A 22,676-nucleotide genomic window follows, 5' to 3' on the forward strand; every position below is an offset into this window, starting at 1 on the left:
ACATTACCAACACAATACAACAGCAAGAGATACAAAGAGAAATTCCATTCAAAATAATGGTCGATAGTATAAAATATTTGGGAATATATCTACCAAAGGAAAGTCAGGAATTATATGAGCAAAATTATGAAACACTTGCCACGAAAATAAAGTCATATTTAAATAATTGGAAAGACATCCAGTGCTCTTGTATAGGCTGAGCGAATATAATTAAGATGGCAATACTCCCTAAACTAATTTATTTATTTAGTGCTATACCAATCAGACTTACAAGAAGCTATTTTAATGACCTAGAAAAAATAATAACAGAATTCATATGGAACAACAAAAGGTCGAGACGTTCAAGGGAAGTAATGAAAAAATAAATAAATGAAGGTGGTCTAGCTGTACCTGATCTAGAACTATATTATAAAGCAACAGTCACCAAAACCATTTGGTATTGGCTAAGAAATAGACTAGTTGATCAGTGGCATAGGTTAGGTTCACAGGGCAAGATAGTGAATAAAAATAGCAATCTAGTGTTTGACAAACCCAAAGATCCCAAATTTTGGGATAAGAATTCATTATTTGACAAAAACTGCTGGGAAAACTGGAAATTAGTATGGCAGAAACTAGGCATGGACCCACATTTTAACACCACATCCTAAAATTAGATCAAAATGGGTCCAAGATTTAGGCATAAAAAACGAAATCATAAATAAATTGGAGGAACATGGGATGGTTTACCTCTCAGACTTGTGGAGGAGGAAGGAGTTTGTGTCCAAGGGAGAACCAGAGACCATTATTGATCACAAAATAGAAAATTTTGATTACACCAAATTAAAAAGTTTCTGCACAAACAAAACTAATGCAAACAAGATTAGAAGGGAAGTAACAAATTGGGAAAACATTTTTACAGTTAAAGGTTCTGATAAAGGCCTCATCTCCAAAATATACAGAGAATTGACTTTAATTTATAAGAAATCAAGCCATTCTCTAATTGATAAATGGTCAAAGGATATAAATTTTCAGATGATGAAATTAAAACTATTTCCACTCATATGAGTGTTCCAAATCACTATTGATCAGAGAAATGCAAATTAAGACAACTCTGAGGTATCATTACACACCTGTCAGATTGGCTAAGATGATAGGAACAAATAACGATGAATGTTGGAGGGGCTGTGGGAAAACTGGGACACTGATGCATTGTTGGTGGAGTTGTGAAAGAATCCAACCATTCTAGAGAGCAATCTGGAATTATGCCCAAAAAGTTGTCAAAATGTGCATACCCTTCGACCCAGCCATACTACTACTGAGCTTATATCCCAAGGAAATACTAAAGAAGGGAAAGGGACCTGTATGTGCCAAAATGTTTGTGGCAGCCCTTTTCATAGTGGCTAGCAACTGGAAAATGAATGGATGTCCATCAATTGGAGAATGGTTAGGTAAATTATGGTATATGAATGTTATGGAATATTATCGTTCTGTAAGAAATGACCAACAGGAAAAATACAGAGAGGCTTGGAGAGACTTACATCAACTGATGCTAAGTGAAACGAGCAGAACCAGAATATCATTATACACTTCAACAATGATACTGTACGAGGATGTATTCTGATGGAAGTGGATATCTTCAACATAGAGAAGAGCTAATCCAATTCCAATTGATCAATGATTGACAGAATCAACTACATCCAGAAAAGGAACACTGGGAAATGAGTGTAAACTGTGAGCATTGTTTTTTTTTTTTTTTTTTTTTTTTTTTGTTTTGTTTTGTTTTGTTTTGTTTTGTTTCTCATTTCAGATTATTTTTACCTTTGCAACAACAACAACAACAACAACAAATTATTGCCCTAATAAATTTCACCCTTTTCATTTTTGATACTAGCAATTTGATTTTCTTATTTCTTTTTTCTAAACAAATTAACTAAAGGTTTATCTATTTTGTTGTTTTTTCATAAAATCAAATTTATTTGTGTTTATTAGTTCAATAGTTTCCTTACTTTCAATTTTATTAATCTCTCTTTTATTTTCAGAATTTCAAATTTGGTATTTAATTGGGGTTTTAAAATGCTGTTTTTTTTTCTATCTTTTTTTAGTTGAATGTCCAATTCATTGACCTTTTCTTTCTCTGTTTTATTTAAATAAGCATCTAGAGATATAAAACTTTCTCTAAGAATTGCTTTGGCTGCATTCCATAAATTTTGGTATGCTACTTCATTTTTATCATTCTCTTGCATGAAACTATAATTGTTTCTATGATTTGTTGTTTCACCTATTTATTCTTTAAGATTAGATTACTTGGTTTCCAATTAATTTTTGGTCATTTTCCCCCTGGCCAGTTATTATATATAATTTTAATTGCATCATTAACTGAAAATATGCATTCACTATTTCTTTCTGCATTTGGTTTTGAGGATTTTATGCTTTAGGGTATAGTCAACTTTTGTGTAGGTTACATGTAACTGAGAAAAATGTATATTCCTTTTTGTCTCCATTCAATTTTCTCCAAAGGCCTTTCGTATCTAACTTTTCTAAAATTCTGTTTACCTCCTAAACTTCTTTTAAATTTTATTTATCTAGTTCTGATAGAGCAAGGTGGGGATTCATCCCTTCCCGCCCCCCTCACCAAGTATGGTTTTGCTCTGTATTTTTTCTGACAACTCTCAACTACTCTTGTAGGAATTTGGATGCTATACCACTTGGTGCATAAATCTTTAGTATTGATATTACTTTATTATCTATGATACTCTTTAGCAAAATTTTGGTTCCTTTCTCATTTCTTTTAATTAGATCTATTTTTGGTTTTGTTAGATGTGAGATGAGGATTGCTACTCCTACCTTTTTTACTTCAGCTGAAGCAGAATAAATTCAACTCTAGACTTTTACCTTTACTCTGTATGTATCTCTCTGCTTTCAATGTGTTTTTTTGTAAACAACATATTGTAGCATTCTGGCTTTTAATCTAGTCTGCTATCCACTTTTGTTTTATGGGAGAGTTCATTCCATTTAAATTCATAGTTAAAAATTACACTCTGTATTTCCCACTATTTTAATTTTCTTCGTTATATTTTTCTCTTTCCTTTCCCCCTTTCTCTATTCCCTAGCATTTTACTTCTGACCACAACCTCCCTTAATCAGCTCTCCTCTTTTATAATACCGTCCCTTTTCTTATCCCTTTCTCCTTTTCCTTTTATTCTACCTTCTATTTGCCTCCCCCCTTTCCTTTCCATTCTCCTATTTCCCTAAAGAATGACACAAGTTTCACTATCAAATTAAATGTTTGATATTCTATGTTTGAGGCAAATGTGATGAGGGAAAGGTTCATATAATTCTTATTCTCCTCCCTTTTCTCTCTCAATTGTAATAGGTCATTTTTGCTTCCTTATGTGATATAATTTACCCCTATTTTACCTCCCCTTCCCTCTTCTTTCCATATAATCTCTTTCTATCCCTAGTTTCATTTTTGTATCATCACAAAGGTATAATTCTCAAAAGTTTAATATATCATCTTTCCACATAGGGATATAATTTTTTGACTTTAAAAAACATATTTTCGCCCTTTTTCCCTTTTTATCTTTCTCTTGAGTTCTGTATTTGAAGATCAAATTTTCTTTAGCTGATGAACAACACTTATACATTATAATAGATAACCCAAAATCTCAAACTTTTCCTTTCTTACTTATTTTAAATTGCTTGGTTTGCATTTCTGGAAGTTTATATACAACACAACTAAGTCATTTTGTGAAGACCTTACTTATCCAGGGCTGGAAAATAGATCCATTTGATCACTTTCTTGTGATCTACTTGCCTGCAATCTATTTTATTTTGGGAACAGACTAAATACTGACAACTATTGTCCTCTTGTAGCTCTAGATGAGTTTAAAATATTTCTCTGCATTCAAAGTAAATAAGAAGAATTAAGTTATAGGCTCAATTATAATTATACATATTTTGTACTGTGAATATAGCAAGTGCTCTGCATTCAACAAAGCAAGTAATTCAGTATAATTGATGCTAAGTATAAAGAAGAAAGCAAGATTTTTCTATGCAGAAGCCAAAATGAAAATGGTTAAGACCTGATTGACATGCTGAAATTTATGTAATTATGATTTTCTGTTTAAGTGAAAAGAAGTCATTTATTGTCAAGTTAAGTATAACTTCCCCAAAGTATTATCCAATCCTTATTATATTGGTTAATGAAAGTGATGATTTTTTATCCTAAATGTGAGTGTTATATAGCATCTTTGTAATGTTTTTCAAAGGCAAATGAAACACAATTTTTTCCCCAAAATTTTAATAATAGTTTATTTTCAAAATATATGCAATGATAGTTTTCAACATTCACCTTTGCAAAATCTTGTTTTCCAAATTTTTCTCCTTCCCTTCCCCTTATCTCCTTCCCCTAGGCAGTAAGTAATCCAGTCTAGGTTAAACATGTGCTATTCTTATAAACATATTTCAACATATATCATGATGCAGAAGAAAAATCAGATCAAAAGGGGAAAAATGAGAAAAGAAAAAAAAAAAACAAACAAACCACAATCATACCCCAAAAATGTGTAAATACTATGCTGTGATCCATTTTCAGCCCTCATAGCTCTCTTTCTGGATGCAGATAGTTCTCTCTGTCATAAGTATTGGAATTGATCTGAATCATCTCATTGTTGAAAAGAGTTAAGATGGAACCAAATTTTCATTATTTTTAGGCAATGCTATTTAGCATTTCTAATACAGACACATACAAATCATAAGCAAATGATGATCATAATAAAACAACTGCAGAATAACAGATAAATTTATGAATAGCTATTTGGTTGAAAAGTATATTACACTGAAGCATTCTTTAAATGGTGTAATGTTTCATTCTTTTGATTTACACAACAGACAGTTTGTGTTCTTATCATTTCTTTTCTATACTCTTATATTAGCTTTTTAACTGGTTTCCTTGCTATCCCTTCTCTGATTTATCTTCCACTCAGTCATCAAATTTACATATCTAAAATGCAAGTGTTCACATTACTACTTTATTTAAAAATTTCACTCATATCTTATTGCTTAAAGGATAAAAATTTATAAAATATTCTGTGTGAAATTTCAAGTCTTTGACAATGAGAGTTCCATCTATGTTTAAAATACAATTTCATATTATTCCTCTTTATGTATTCTCCATCAATTCAAATTGGCTTTTTTCCCATCCTTTTCCAAGTGAGGCATCTAGTGTGAGGTGCCACAGCGTATAGAGTGTTGAATCTAAAGCCAGGCAATTTAAAGCTGGCCTTTTTGATATTTGTTAACTATGTAACCACAGTCAAGTCTCAGTTTTCTCATATGTAAAACTGGGATAATAGTAAAATCTACTTCCCTTTCTTCCCAAAGATCAAATAGATTAGTATCTGTCTCTAAATCTCAATGTGCTATATGCGTGATATCATCATCATATTCATCATCATCATTAGACATTCTTTCTTACCCCAGACTCTCTTTGCAAGTTCTCTCCCATATTTGGAGTACATTTCCTATTCACTTTCATTTTTCAGAATCCCTAACTTCCTTCAAAACATGGCTTAGGAGCCATCTTTAACCTGAGGCATTTCCAGATCCCTTCATTTTTTAGAGTTTTGTTTCTATTCATTTACTTATTTGTATATATGTTGTGTCATCAGAATTTAAACTTCCTGAGATCAGGTACTATTTTGTAGTATCTTAAGCATATTGGGAATTTAATAAATACTTGTTAGATTTAATTTAAATATATCAAAGAGATTTGCTATTTAAATGAATGGTACTGAATCATATTTAAGATAATGTTAGCAGGAGCAAAGAATCTTCCCTTTGTAAGGTGAGGAGTAATCATCCTTAATTTATGTTTTGTGTAACTTGTTTTTTTACCAGATAGAATGTGTTGGCAATGCTTTACTCCTGTTATAAGTGAATATCTGAAATTTTCAACCAACTATTAATTTAAATGAAAAATATAAGCAAACATGGAACTAAAAAATATATCAAACTCAGAGAGATTTGTATTAAATCTCTGCAAAATATTAATGCTCATTGTGAAGTTTTCAATATAACTTTGAGATAGAATGTTTATGGTGTTATTTTATACCTGTTTGATTTAAAACTACTTTGTATCTCAGGGCCATCCTTTAAGGGTGGAAGTCTTGAAAAAAAAATCACACCTTGTCACACCCTTCAGATATTTGAGTCAAAAGAAATATCAAGATCAATCTTATGGAAGAAAAACATTCACAAAATATGTAGCCTAAAAGGTAGAGCTTATGAATATATGCATGTGTAGATTGAATGAGGAAGGATATTACTTTTTTCGCAATGATTATTATTTCTAACCCTAGCTTTTTTTGTTAACACTTAACTTTAAGACAGAGTTGTAACCAACAAAATGTTCACATGGGACAAGTAGCTGGAATGAAGAGATGTGGTTTTCTGTTTCTTTATTTTAAAAATAATAGTAGCTATTTATTTTGCAATATACATGAAAAGAGTGTTTTTTAACACATCCTTGAAAAACTTTGTTTTCCAAATTTTTCTCTCTACCTTTCCCCTTCTCCAATTTCCTATACATTTTATACATTTCCTATACAATTTATACATTAAATATATAATACTACTAAACATACTTCTACATTTATCATGCTGCACAAGAAAAATCAGATCAAAAAGGAAAAAATGAGAATGAAAAAACAAGCAACCAAACGACAACAAAGGCAAAAATACTGTTATGATCCACATTCAGTCTCCATAATCTTCTCTCCGGGTGCAGATGGCTCTCTCCATCACAAGTCTATTGGAATTGGCCTGAATTACTTCACTATTGAAAAGAACCAAGTCCATCAGAGTTGATTTTCACATAATGCTGTTGTTGCTGCTGTGGATTTCTTGGTTCTACTCACTTCATTTAGTATCAATTCATGCAAGTCTCTCTAGGCCTTTCTAAAATCAGCCCACTGATTACTTCTTATAGGAAAAATAGTATTCCATTACATTCAAATACCATAACTTATTCAGCTATTTCCCAATAAATTATTTAGCTGTTCCCCAACTGATGGGAATTCACTCAGTTTCCAGTTCCTTGCCAGTACAAAAAGGAGTGTTGCCAACATTTTTGCACATTTGGATCCTTTTCTCTTTTTTATTAACTCTTTGGGATACAGACCCAGGAGACATACTGTTAGTTATTAGAGTATGCATGCCTTTGGAACTTCTAGCTCTAAATTGCTCTCCAGAATGCTTGTATCAGTTCATAACTTCACCAACAATGTGTTAGTGTCCCATTTTTCCCACATCCCTTCCAGCATTTATCATTATATTTTCCTATGAGTTTAGCTAATCTGAGAGGTATGCAGTGATACCTGACAAATTTCATCTATAATAGTGATTTAGAACATTTTTTCATATGACTAGAAATGGTTTCAATTTCTTCTTCTAAAATTTGTTTATTCATATCTTTTGACCATTTATCAATTGGGTAATGGCTTGTATGCTGATAAATTTGAGTCAGTTCTCTTTATATTTTAGAAATGAGCTCCCTATCAGACATAAAAATTGTTTCCCAGTTTTATGCATCCCTTCTAATCATGGCTGCATCAGATTTGTTTATGCAAAATCTTTTCAATTTAATATAATCAAAATTATTGAATGTGTTTTTTGAAGGAAATGCTTTATTCCCTCGGGGTTTCTATCTTCTTTCCACCCCCTTCCCCAATCTTTGTCTAGGTTGTTCAATACTTCAATGGAGCTATAATATCATCAGTGTGGGCATTCTCTCCAATAATTCAGACCTACAAATCCTCTTATGTTCACCACTGGGCATATTCCCAATGTGCTTGGGATTTTCATGAATTTTCCTTTATATCACCAAGATGCCAATGGAGGACATGGGTTCTATGTTGGTCAACTTTCCCTCTTGTCACATGATCAATTCATTTTTTTGATCTTTGAAAATACCCTATATTTCAATTTTCCTTTCTAATTCCTTGCTAGCAACATCTTGCTTCTTGACAATTATCAGGAGCTTTTTTGCTCAATTATTTGCTAAAATGACTGATAATCCAGAGCAAAATGGATATTTACAAAAATATAAATTGCTCAGATTCACAGAAGAAATAGAATACTTAAATAACCCCATTTTACAAAAAGGAAATTGAACAAGTCATAAATCATTTTTGAAAGAAATAAATCCCTAATGCCAGATGGATTCACAATTGAACTCTACCATTTAAAAATTAATCCCAATATCAAGGGTATTTTTTTGGTCATAAATGAAATGAACATAATGAGGAGAGCATCCTTCATGATAACAGCTATGAGCATCAGGGTAGGAGTCTCTTAGCGTAAGAGGAAGTACAGAAGACTTGAAGCCCGAGATACTTAGATGTAATTTCTGCAACCAGTAGGCACTGTGTCTCAAGTGGAATTCTGGTCATATTGAGAACCCATCATCAACAGGAGACACCACCTTCCCTTACTGGCTGTGCCTGTGACTTCATAGACTTATATAAGCAGTGGGGACCAGGAGGTCAGTAAGAGTGCAGGAGAGTGCATAATGTGAACATATGGAATAAAGTCTTGAGCTCACATGCCAGTGTCTTCCAGTGCTCTGTTGGTCATGAGAATCACTGCTCAGAGAGGTGGTGGCCAGAGATCTCTGAAGACCTACGATTGGGTTAAGATTGGTAAAGAACTATTGTATGAAAAGTGGCCAGAGATTTTCTGAAAGCCTGGGAGCTAGGCAAGACTAATAACAAGAAATCTCTAGGTGGGAGGTTACAAACAGCAATATATAAAATTAAAAAACTGTGAATGACTTGGCAATTTTCAGCAATAAAGTTCTCTAAGAAAATCCCAGTAGACTCATGGTGAAAAATGATACCAGCCTACAAAACTTATGGTATTTGAAAGGGAAAGATTTACTGGAACCAAATGGATCCATGTTTTCATCCCAGGGCTGAATGAGACTACTGTCTCCAAGAATTCAGCATCCAGCAGCCAATACGAGATCTCAATGACAATTTATATACAGTAGCTAAACAAAGGCAGTGGGGTGGAGTCCAAACTCTGGTGAGCAAGAATCTCCAGGAAAGAAAAATTCTCCAATCTCTATCTTGTCTCAGTTTCTCCGGCATTACAATAACACTAATAAATAAATATGCACAAAAAAAAGACTTATAAGATGTACAAATGTACTATTAAAAATCTCTATTCATATCAGGCACAATTCATTGATCATTTGCAATATCTATTCAAAATATAAAAAGTATTCCTGCACATACACACACACTCCCATTATGGAAAAAATAGCATCTATTTCAAGTTTTGTTTTTTTCTTTTAATCAAGAAAGGAGAGGGGAAAAAATCCACCTGGAAATTAAAATCTAAAAATGTATATCTTTTCTAGAGGACTTTTCTTTAAAAATATAACTGTTTACACACATTTTCCCCCCACTTTTTTTGGTGTCATTTTTCTTTAGAATTTGTGAAAAATAAAGAAAATAAACTATAGGGGGTGGAGCCAAGATGGTGGAGAAGATACAGGCAGACTTCGAGGCTTTCTCTTACCCGCAATACCAACTATTTAATTCAGCCTCAAAAATAATGCTGGACTGGTAAAAATCATGAAGATTAGAAACACAACAACTTACCAACTGAAGAGAATCTGGAACTTCGTCAGAAAAGGTCTGTAATGAAGGGAGGGGGAAAAGGACCAGCACAGTTGGAGAGAGACTAGCTTACTGTGTTGATTGGGCTGGAGAGGCCTCTGAGATTATAAAAGCTACTGAGACAGAGGATTCTGGCATAAGCTGATAGCTCTACTCTTCTTGCAAAAGAGCAGACTAGCAGAGAAGTAAAGCCACTTAAAAACAAACAAACAAACAAACAAACAAACAAAAAAAAACACCAGAAGCTGCCTATAGCTACAGCAAACTGGAAGTGAGACAGCAAAAATTGAGGCATGCCTTCTGCTGTCCCAGGCTTATCCTTGGGGCAATTAAAAACCTGCAGGGCAGTGGGGGGGGGGGGCACAGCCCGGGGCAGCTTCTAATCCCACAGTGGGGGACTTGGCCTGAGGCAATGGAACTTCCACAGCAGTAAAGCTCCGCAACAGTGACTGTGCTTACCGGGATATAGATACTTCCGGTCTCTAAACCAAGGCTATTTGCCAGTCAGCTGCTAATGTTCACAGTCCCACTGGGGGCTTTGGCCTGGGGTTGTTATGCTTTCACTGTTCAGCCTCTAGTCTTAGGGCAGTCGCTAGGCTACAAAGCAGGGTACTTCACTGGGCACAACTGCAGCCCGGCTCTGAATCATTCCTGGTGGAGGAGGAGGGCACTCTCTCCCAGAGCTCCCTCATACCTTTCCAACCCCATTCACAAGACATCTGACTTCCATATCTCTATTCTGTAGAGGAAGCTGGGAACCCCTTAATCAGAAAGCAGACCCCACAGGTTATAAAAAATGAGTAAGAAATTGAAGAGAATGATTAACAGTTTCTGTATAGAAAAAGAGCAGATCTCTAATCGTGAGGAGGCTAACGGTAGAGAGTTTCCAGATAATACCCTGAAGGGGAATGTTACCTGGCCCCCGTCACATAACTCTCTCCTAGAAGAGACTATTAAAGACCAAAAAGAGAGTTAGAAGATAAATGGGCAAAGGAAAGAGAAGGTATGCTAGAGAGTAGCACAATGTCCTGAAATTTGAATTGGAAAAGATAAAGAATTCATAGGAAGTGCAGGGAAACAAAATTTGTGAATTGGAAAAGGTTAAAAAAATGACAGGAAAGTAGGATTTCTGAATTGGAAAAGATAAAGAATTCTCAACAAAGTAGGATTTGTAAATTGGAAAAAGAAAACAACTCACTTAAAAAAAATAGTGAAATGGAAAAATAATTCCACAGAGCAAAACAATTCATTTAAAAACTCAATTGGACATATACAAAAAGAACTAAAAATGTGAATGAAGAAAATAACTCATTAAAAATCAGGACTGAACAAATAGAAACGAATGATTCATTGAGACACCAAGAATCAGTCAAACAAAACAAAAAAAAAAAAATGAAAAGCAGGAGAATAACATCAAATATTTATTGGGAAAATCTATAGACCTGAAAAATAGATCTAGGAGAGATAATCTGAGGATCATTGGACTTCCCGAAAATTATGATGAAAAAAAGAGTCTAGATTCTATTTTACAGGAAATCATCAAAGAGAAATAATAGAATATAATAGAAATAATAGAAACAGAAGGGAAAATAGGCATTGAAAAAATTCATTGAACACCTTCTGAAAAAGACCCTAAAAACAAAACAAACAAACAAACAAAAAACTCCACGGAATATTGTGGCTAAACTGCAGAACTTTCAGACTAAGGAAAAAATACTGCAAGAAGGCAGGAAAAAAAAAATTCAAATATTGCGGTGCTACAATAAGAGTCACTTAAGACCTGGCTGCATCCACATTAAAGGATTGAAAGGCCTGGATTCTGATATTCTAAAAGGCAAAAGAACTTGGAATGAAGCCAAGAATAAAGTACCCAGCTAAATTTAGCAGTTTCTTCCATGGAAGAAGATGGACATTTAATGAAACAGATGAATTGCATTTGTTTCTAAGAAAAAAAAAAAACAGATCTAAACAAAAAATTTACTCTCCAACCACAAGACTCAAGAGAAGCAGAGAAAGGTAAAAGGAACTCTTGAGAAATGTATTTCTGTTGTGGATATACAGAAAGTCCACATATATAATTTGATTTTACTGATATAACATTAAAAAAAAAAGGGGGAAGTAGAAAGGGAAAGGGATAGCATCAGAAAATGGGAAAAGGGGAGATAAAAAGAGGGAAAATATATCCCAGGAAGAGGCAAAGAAAATTTACCACATCTGAGGGAATTTAGAGAGGGGGAGGAACATTGTGTGAATCTTACTCTCATCAGAGTAGGCTCAAAGAGTTAATAATTGACATATTTGTTTTTCAGAGAATTCTCTCTCACCTCATAAAAAGGGGGGAGAGGAAAAGGGAAAAGGAAAAGAGTAATAAGGGAAGAGTACAAGAAAGGGGAAGGGACTTAAAAGGAGGGGGCAGGGGTACTAAAAAGGGAGGATTGCATGGCACAAGTGAGGCCCATAAGTTTAATACTGGGGAAGGGATTCGGGGGGAGAAGAGGGAAAAAAGCATAATCTGGGGATAATATGATGGCAGGAAATACAGAATTAGTAATTTTAACTGTAAATGTGAATGAGATGAAATCTCCCATTAAGCAGAGGCAGATAGCAGACTGGATCAAAAGTCAGATTCCTACAATATGTTGCTTACAGGAAACACATTTAAAGCAGGGAGATATTTACAGAGTAAAGGTAAAAGGCTGGAGCAGAATCTATTATGCTTCAAGTGAAGTCAAAAAAAGCAGGGGTGGCCATCCTTATCTCAGATCAAGCAAAAGCAGAAACTGATCTAATTAAAAGAGATAAGGAAGGAAACTATGTCCTGCTAAAGGGTAGCATAGACAATGAAGCCATATCAATACTAAACATATATGCACCAAGTAGTATAGCATCTAACTTCCTAAAGGAGAAGTTAAGAGAGTTGCAAGAAGAAATAGACAGCAAAACTATAATAGTGGGAGATCTCAACCTTGCACTCTCAGTATTAGATAAATCAAGCCACAAAACAAATAAGAAAGAAATTAAGGAAGTAAATAGAACATTAGAAAAATTAGGTATGATAGATCTTTGAAGAAAACTGAATGGTGATAGAAAGGAGTATACTTTCTTCTCAACAGTTCATGAAACCTATACAAAAATAGACCATATATTAGGACATAAAGATCTCAAAATTAAATGCAGGAAGGCAGAAATAGTAAATTCTCTCTTCTCAGATCACAATGCAATAACAACCACATTCAACAAGAAGTTAGACCAAAAAGTAATTGGAAACTAAATAATCTCATCTTAAAGAATGATTGGGTAAAGTAGCAAATTATAGAAACAATTAATAATTTCACCTAAGATAATGACAACAATGAGACATCATACCAAAATTTGTGGGATGCAGCTAAAGTGGTAATAAGGGGAAATTTTATATCTTTAGAGGCTTACTTGAAGAAAATAAAGAAAGAGAAGATCAATGAATTGGGCCTGCAACTTAAAAAGCTAGAAAAAGACCAAATTAAAAACCCCCAACCAAATACTAAACTTGAAATTCTAAAATTAAAAGGAGAATATTATTGAAAGTAAAAAAAAACAAAAAAAAACTATTGAATTAATAAATAAAACTAAGAGTTGGTTTTATGAAAAAAACAATAAAATAGATAAACCTTTGGTAAATCTGATCAGAAAAAGGAAAGAGGAAAATCAAATTGTTAGTCTTACAAATGAAAAGGGGGATCTTTCCACCAAATGAAGAGGAAATTAGAGCAATAATAAGGAATTACTTTGCCCAACTTTATGCCAATAAATTTGATAACTTAAGTGTAATGGATGACTACCTCCAAAAATATAGGCTTCCTAGATTAACAGAGGAGGAATTAAATTGCTTAAATATTCCAACCAATTTCAGAAAAAGAAATAGAACAATCTATTAATCAACTCCCCAGGAAAAAATCCCCAGGACAGATGGATTTACATGTGAATTCTATCAAACATTTAAAGAACAATTAACTCCAATGTTATATAAACTATTTGAAAAAATAGGGGATGAAGGAATCCTATCAAACTCCTTTTATGACACAGACATGATACTGATAAACCAGGTGGGTTGAAAATGGAGAAAGAAAACTATAGACCAATCTCCTCAATGAATATTGATGCTAAAATCTTAAATAAGATATTAGCAAAAAGACTTCAGAAAATCATCCACAGGATGCACCATGATCAAGTAAGATTTATACCAGGAATGCAGGGCTGGTTTAGTATTAGGAAAACTATTAGTATAATTGGCCATATTAATAATCAAATTAACAAAAACCATATGATCATCTCAATAGATGGCAGAAAAAGCATTTGATAAAATACAACATCCATTCCTACTAAAAACACTTGAGAGTATAGGAATAAATGGACTATTCCTTAAAATAGTCAGGATATATACATATATATATATATATATGTATATATATATATATATATATTATTTAAAACTGTCAGTAAGAATCATGTAATGAGGATAACCTGGAACCTTTCCCAGTAAGATCAGGAGTGAAACAAGGTTTCCCACTATCACCATTACTATTCAATATTGTATTAAAAATGCTAGCCTCGGCAATAAGAGTGGAGAAAGAGATTAAAGGAATAAGAGTAAGTAATGAGGAAATCAAACTATAACTCTTTGCAGATGATATGATGATATACTTAGAGAACCCCAGAGATTCAACTAAAAAGCTATTAGAAATAATTCACAACTTTAGCAAAGTTGCTGGATACAAAATAAATCCACATATATCCTCAGCATTTTTATACATCACCAACAAAATCCAACAGCAAGAGATACAAAGAGAAATTCCATTCAAAACAACTGTTGAGAGTATAAAATATTTGGGAATCCATCTACCAAAGAATAGTCAGGAATTATATGAGCAAAATTACAAAACACTTGCCACAAAAATAAAGTCAGATTTAAATAATTGGAAAAACATTCAGTGTTCTTGGATAGGCCGAGCGAATATAATAAAGATGACAATACTCCCTAAACTAATCTATTTATTTAGTGCTATAATAATCAGACTCCCAAGAAACTATTTTAATGATCTAGAAAAAATAAGAACAAAATTCATACGGAAGAACAAAAGTTTGAGAATTTCAAGGGAATTAATGAAAAGAAAAAATCAAATGAAGGTGGTCTAAGTGTACCTGATCTAAAGCTATATTATAAAGCAGCAGTCACCAAAACTATTTGGTATTGGCTAAGAAATAGACTAGTTGATCAGTGGAACAGGTTAGGTTCACGGGACAAAATAGTGTACAACTATAGCAATCTAATTTTGACAAACCCAAAGATACCAACTTTTGGGATAAGAATTCATTATTTGAAAAAAACTTTTGGGAAAACTAGAAATTAGTATAGCAGAAATTAGATATAGTCCTATACTTAAGACCATATACCAAGATAAGATCAAGATGGGTCCATGATTTAGGTATAAAGAATGAGATCATAAATAGATTAGAGGAACATAGGATAGTTTACCCTTCAGACTTGTGGAGTCTGTGGAGGAGGAAGGAATTTATGACCAAATTTATGATCACAAAATTTTTATTATATCAAATTAAAAAGCTTTTGTACAAACAAAACTAATGCAAACAAGATTAGAGGAGAAGTAACAAATTGGATAAATATTTTAACAGTTAAAGGTTCTGATAAAGTCCTCATTTCCAAAATATATAGAGTTTGATTCCAATTTATAAGAAGTCAAACCATTCTTCAATTGATAAATGGTCAAAGGATATGAAGAATTTTCAGATGATGAAATTGAAATTATTTCCACTCATATGAAAGAGTGTTCCAAATCACTACTGATCAGAGAAATGCAAATTAAGACAACTCTGAGATACCACTGTCAGATTGGCTAAGATGGCAGGAAAAAATAATTATGAATGTTGGAGGGGTTTTGGGAAAATTGGGACACTGATGCATTGTTGGTGGAGTTGTGAAAGACCAGTCATTCTGGAGAGCAATTTGGAACTGTGCCCAAAAAGTTATCAAACTGTGCAATACCCTTTGATCCAGCAGTGCTACTACTGGGATTATATCCCAAAGAAATACTAAAGAGGGGAAAAGGACCTGTATGTGCCAAAATGTTTGAGGCAGCTCTTTTTGTAGTGACTAGAAACTGAAAAATGAATGCATGTGCATCAATTGGAGAATGGTTGGGTAAATTATGGAATATGAATGTTATGGAACATTATTACTCTGTAAGAAATGACCAGCAGGATGAATACGAAAGCCTTGGAGAGACTTACATGAACTGATGCTGAGTGAAATAAGCAGAACCAGGAGATCACTATACACTTCAACAAGGATACTGTATAAAGATATATTCTGATTGAAGTCGATATCTTTAACATAAAGAAGATCTAATTCAGTTCCAGTTGATCAATGATGGACAGAAACAGCTATATCCAGAGAAGGAACACTGGGAATTGAGTGTACGATGTTTGCACTATTGTCTTTCTACCCAGGTGACTTATACTTCAGAATCCAATTCTTACCATGCAACAAGAAATTTGGTTTTACACACATATCTAGGTTATACTGTAACACATTTAATATGTATGGGATTGCCTGTCATTTAGGGGAGGGAGTAGAGGGTGGGAGGGGAAAATTTGGAAAAATGAATACAAGGGATAATGTTGTAAAAAAAATTACTCATGCATATATACTGTCAAAAATTATAATTATAAAATTAATTAAAAAAGAAAATAAACTATAGAATTTCTACTTAAGATATATATTCTATTTTCATTTTAAAATGTATTTTTTCATCTTCAGTGTAATGGAAATATTTATAAATAAATTAAAGAAATTTTCTCAGTTACAAATATATAAGCTTCTCAGGCATTGCTTTTAGACTACTAGGAACCATGCTAGGTAGTAATAGGAAGGTTATTTAGCTAATTTCAATACCATTTTGCAGCAATACTATATGGTCAGTGACTTTCTGGCTGTGAGAGGCAGAACCAGGTCTTATTCTGTGAAGCTTTGCCCTCCTAGCTGGATCTATGGCCTCAAAGTCCCTTAGCATAAGTTGAGAACCTTTTTGTGGATTAATTAATGAGCCTGGGGGCAGCTAAGTGGCACAGTGGATAGAGCACCAGCCTTGAATTCAGGAGGACCTGAATTCAAATCTGATCTCAGACACTTAACACTTCCTAGCTGTGTGATCCTGGGCAAGTCACTTAACCCCAGCCTCAGGGGGAAAAAAAAAAATTACTGAGCCTGTGGTTCCCTACTACTTCCTTGCTATTATGTATAGAGCTGAATATAGCCACAAGTCTGAACTTTAGTGACTATCCTTGCTTATCCTTGCTGCTGGTAGGGTCAGAGATAGGTAGGGGAAGAGGAACACCAGTGGACAAAGCCTGTGCTATGAAGTACAGGTTAAAAAGTTCATTTGTCCTCCTTCCCCACCCCTGCAATGAGATGGAAAGGGAGCAAAGGTGGCTGTGCATTTTCTTATAAGTGATAGCCCTGAGCTAATTTCCTGTCTGATTCACCTTACTTATGACGCTGGTCATAGTCATCTTTCTCTTAATTTAGGCAGTAATAATCTCTTTGAAAAATAACCATTTTTTCCCAGACCCTGGGGCAATTGCACAATATCTTGGGAATTAGACCTAGCTAACCAATCTCTTTAAAATGTCTTTAATCTTACTGAAAAGGTTTCTGCTGCATAACTTTTTCCTCATTTAATGAAAAAGAAACAAACAAATAAAATCCTTTTCTATTCCGGGCCTCCAAAAACTGTATTTTAGGAAACCTTAATACTAATGAAGCAAAAATAATAATTTCAGCCATGCTATAATTATATATAAACTAAAATTAAACTGAGCCAAACTGAAACTAGAAATATTCTAGAATTTTGTTTTATGTGAAATATCTGTTTTTTTGTCCAAAATCAAAATTTCCTTGGAAAAAAACTACAAATATATTCTGAGTGGTGATACAGGTAATCAAGATCTGAATGTAAATCGGCTTTTAAAAATTCAGTTTCATATTTTGGGAGAAATAATCATTAGCATATTCTGAGGGGTCCCTTGAAAGAAAGGTTTAAGAATCCCATATTGTCTTTTGGTTGGATTTTAGCAAATGTGACTTCAAGTTTGTCTTCTGATTGAATTACTTCTCTGACAAATAAACACAAAACATGTCTCTGAACAAAGTTGTAATCCATTCAGTTGATGACTTTACTTCTTTAATTATAATATATTAAAAAAAAATCACAAAGTTCCTAAATCTTGAAAATATTTAGTAAAAATGTTGTTGTGTAGTCATGTCTGACTCTGTGACCCTATTTGGGATTTTCTTGCAAAGGTACTAGAATGGTTTGATATATCTCTCTCTAGCTCATTTTAAAGTTGAGAAAACTTGCCCAAGGTCACACAGATTTGAACTCAGAACGATGAGTTTTCCTGACTCTAGCCCAGGTGCTCTATCCAGTATACCACTTAGCTTCCCCAGTAAAAACAAAACAAAACAAAATTCTTAAATATGTTATATAATGTTCTGTATAACAGAACTATCTAACATCTATCTAAACTTAGAAAATCTAAAACATCATACTTTGGTTAGACACTTTTGTTTTAGCTAGGTTATTGAAATAAATCTTATTTACTAATTAAATTAATAGAATAAAAAAGAAGTAAAATTTTTAATTCTTAAATAATCTACATTTTGCTAGGCAATCACATGGTCATTTTGTTAGTAAAGATAACCTTTTATATTTCAACAAATTTAATTTGTCTTATCTATTGCAAATATTGCTTATACCTTTTTTTTTTAGGCTTATTAATAATGTGAGTGACAGAAGAAGCTTATACATTTTTACCAACTCTTCCAAAGTTTTCTTTATGTTTGCACATTTGTAAATACCAAAAGGTAAAAAGGCATGAAGCCTAAGGTGATCATGATTTTCTTTCATTAAAAATGAGACAGAACAGTATCTTTAAAAATAAATATCTTATTTATAGATACTGTAGTTTCTAGTTTTTATGAAGCCTTTTGAATAAAATGAAAAAAAAAAACCAGTTGATATGAACATCTTATACATCTGTCTCTCAGAGATTAATTTATTTTTTTCAGGATGTGGCTTTTTGTTATAAAAGCTAGTGAAAATGCCACTGATAAATCTTGTAGAGGACTTCTTAAAACAAACAAATTTAGGGCACAAAATTCTCTATTTAAAATATTGAATTTGATTCAATCTTTTAATAATTGAATAGCAAATTTCTAAAAAAAAAACAACCATCACAGGAAATGAAATAAATATTGACAAAAGATTGGAGATGTACATTTTTCATTAATATTGGATATAAGGTAAAGAAAACTGAGAATCAAATTGACTTGGTAATTTCTGATTATTTCTCAGTGCTTTAGAATGTAAGAGCAGTGTGATAATTCACCAAAGAATGTAAGAAAAAATATTTTACTACGTTTTATTCTGTAAATTAGCCGGTATCCACTATAACTAAATAACACAAAAGATTAACGAAATTTAATGGACTTCAATTTGATGCATAGAAAAATATAGCTAAAAGATTCTAGAAGCTATTTTAGATTGAAGAAGTCAAGGAAAAATGTCTGGCTATCTTAACAAATTGGCCTTTGGTACCTAAGATTTCTGTAATGATAAAACATCTGTAAAAACAACCTCATTTTTGGAGTCTGTCTCTGTATTTATAATAGTAGTGCATTATCATGCACTTTCAAATCTTTGCATGAAATTTGCTATTAGGATGAAATGCTAACCATAGTAACAAAAACAATTCATTCATTGAACTAAGAAACAAGCTAGACAGCTTGGGTGATATTCAGGGGCTTCTAGTTTTTGAGATAATATAAAGTAATTTATATAAGGATTTTTTTTAAATCTATAAAACAGTCCTATAACTTGAATCCCAAAGATGTTATCTTAAGCACTGTCTGCCTTTTACATTTTTTTGAGTACCTTTAGAATTTATCACAATGCTTGGAACATAGTAGGTGTTTAATATTTATTGACTGGCTGACTGGTTGAAAGAAATGAGGAATTTGATACTTGGTTGACAATTTAATGACATAAAGAAGCTTCTTAATGAATTTTCTTGTTAAATAAGAAAATATAAAATTACCAGAATCTCATAGATCATATGGCTATCTCTAATAAATGAAGCATTACAAAGAAAAGAGAATGAAATATGCAAACACATAAAATGTAGCAATTTATATGACAGACACTTACTGTTGTTGTATAAGCAGCTTCTGGGTCATCTTCTAATACTCGAGAGAGACCAAAATCAGATACTTTGCATACTAAGTTGCTGTTGACTAGAATATTTCGAGCTGCAAGATCTCGATGTACATAACCCATATCAGAAAGATACTTCATACCAGATGCAATCCCTCGAAGCATACCAATCAACTGAATAACTGTGAAGTGGCCATCATGTTTCTGAAAAGAAATTTTATAGGTTAAAAGTAAATTATAAGTCCTAGGATATTAAAGATTATTTATGATCTACATGGCTCTTCCATGAGAATATTATTTTTAGGTATATTTCACTAAGAAAAAAAAGAGAAAGGGAGAATTCTTTAGGATAAAGGTTTTTCTCCATCTTATTCCTATTGAAGAGAGAAAATAGCTTAACATTTAAAATGGGGAGGAAAATTTAGTTGGAGATGACCAAGAAATCCTCCAAAAGGCAATAGCAATAGAGAAATTAATAAAAGAAGAAAGTGAATTTCAAGAAGACTCTTCTTAATAGGTAAATCTTGGTGAAGATATTATTAGGATGGTAGTGTAATAGAAAAGGACCCTGTGGAGAATTAATTCTCTTTAAATAGTCATGGGTTCCTGAATCAACCATACATTATTTAGGAAAGAAAGTAAATATAGTAGGATGTCAAGTTAGTTAAACTCAGAGCTCTACAAAAACCTGAAAAGCAAAAGGAAATTACATAAAAAACTGCCAATAAAAACTTAGGAAAGGTCACAAAGAACAAATAAAAAGTAATGGTGTGGTTGTATGGTGACAGGCTTAGACAAGCTAAACTGATAAAGAATATATAGCTTGTGAGTTTTAAGAGATTTAAAGTTTACAGAGTAACATGCTTCATTATATAAAGCAAATCAGTAGAGAAGTAAAATTTATAATACAATGGACTCCTGGGAAAAGGAACTTTTAAGTTTCCTTAAAACAGAGGGAACAAAGAAACAGCATGGAGTCAGTGACTGAGTGTATGCCTTAGTTTAAGTCATGCCTCTAAAACATACTTGCTGTGTGACTGGTCAACTAAGTTAATCTCTTGGTGCTCTGGGCAATGTTCTAAGACTATGAGTTGTGAAGAAGACACTTAATAGTTTTAGTATAAGGCATTTATTTAACTAGAAGTTTCTGTAGCAATGAAACACAAATTTAATTCCTAATCCTATACCTTAAAGGCAGCATTGATGGGGGTTATGGTCCCTTTAAGATTTCTTTCTGATTCCCAACCCCCCATGGCTGAAGAAGCTAGGACCTTCAATTCACAAATCCTGGTCAAAAGCACCCTTTTGAATTCCAATGGGAGATATCCAGGCTCTCCCAGCCCCCATCGGATCTGAGACAACTTGGGCTGTCCCAGCCCCCATTCTAATAATCTGCTCAAGTTTTCCAACCCCAACCTAGCAAATTCTAACCCTGGCTAGAACTCAAGCCAGAAGCCAACTTGGGACTCTACCCATGAGTCACTTCAGATACAAAACTCCAAAATGGAGTCCACTCTTTGCAGAGATCCCAAACATGGTATCCTTACACCGATCATGTCAAGGATTTCTGCCCACTGGAGCTGTAGTTCCGGTGCCTTTTTATCTCTATCTTTAACTTTACTAACTAAACTTTACTTGCAAACCCTACAATAAACCTCTTTTATCAATCTAGGTTTTCGGGTCTGTAAATTCCTTTACAGAGGTCTCTTGCGCCACTAGACCTCATTTAACTCTGTGTCCTTGTGCCAAATCCAAAGGGATTGCAGGGGAGCTCTATTTGACTCCCTTTACCCCGAACCTGCCACTAGATCTCAACTAAACCTTATTTCATTTAAGTACCATTTATCTAGTTCTCATCAGCATGAAGACTTGGAATTAGCAGCTTGGGTTTGAAATCAGGCTCCATGCATTTATGTAGCCCTAGCAAAGTTGATCTAACATTTCTGAGCCTTAGCTCTTTTATCTGTATAATGTGGATAGTTGTATTTCCATTCCCTCCCTCATGAGATCATTATGAAGATCATATTAGGCAAGGTGCACATATAAAAGTTTTTGTAACAGGGCAAAGCACTATTGTAAAGGGCTAGAACTGAGCAATGCACTTGGATGATGAAGCACGTGAGACTAATTGCCAATTGGACGGTTCCCTATTAACTTGTTTAAGGTTGACCCTCCCCAGCTGTTCTGTGCTGACTTGATTGGTGAGGCAAAGAGAGGGAAGTGACTTGTGTGGGAGGAGTAAGAGAAACTTGGGTGGTGGAACTCACGCTCACTTGCACTCGTGACCTGGCGTTGGAGGCGACAGTAAAGATCTAGAATAAAGACATTTAGTGATCCTGACTCCTGTTGATTTCTGGAAAGATAGAGTTCCAGCATTTGGCGCCCCACGTTGGGCGCCATTTGTAACGTGCTCTCCTGGCAGTTACAATTACTATTCTGTCCTAGACCCACCAGAGTACCTTTGACCACTGTCCTTTGCAGTGGGAGCTCTACCCGGCTCGCCTCCTCAGAGGCCTTCAAAGGTCTCTGGCCACAATCTCTTGAATCTATAGCTTAATAACCGGTAGCGCGCTCAAGAACAACCACGTGTAATCTTAAAAGCCTTTATTATACCTACTCACATAATGCCCTGACTGATGCCCTAACTTGTTGGTTCCCGGGTGAACACCTGGTCAGAAGACCCACGTGTTCACTACCAAAACCCTTACCTCTTTTGGCTACCCATCTTGGCTTGGCCACCCAGGCT

At 33.7% G+C, this 22,676-nt stretch overlaps 1 protein-coding gene across 1 annotated transcript in view; it reads right to left on the bottom strand.

The window, feature by feature from the left end:
* Window positions 1-22,676, bottom strand: part of EPHA6 (EPH receptor A6) — a 1,095,310-nt gene that overhangs the window by 164,979 nt on the left and 907,655 nt on the right. The window contains exon 14 of the mRNA XM_074299847.1: window positions 19,925-20,134. Within this exon, the coding sequence (XP_074155948.1) occupies window positions 19,925-20,134 (210 nt within the window). The remainder of the gene's footprint in view (window positions 1-19,924; window positions 20,135-22,676) is intronic.

Source organism: Sminthopsis crassicaudata, chromosome 3 (assembly GCF_048593235.1).
Source record: "Sminthopsis crassicaudata isolate SCR6 chromosome 3, ASM4859323v1, whole genome shotgun sequence".
NCBI classification, from domain to species: domain Eukaryota; kingdom Metazoa; phylum Chordata; class Mammalia; order Dasyuromorphia; family Dasyuridae; genus Sminthopsis; species Sminthopsis crassicaudata.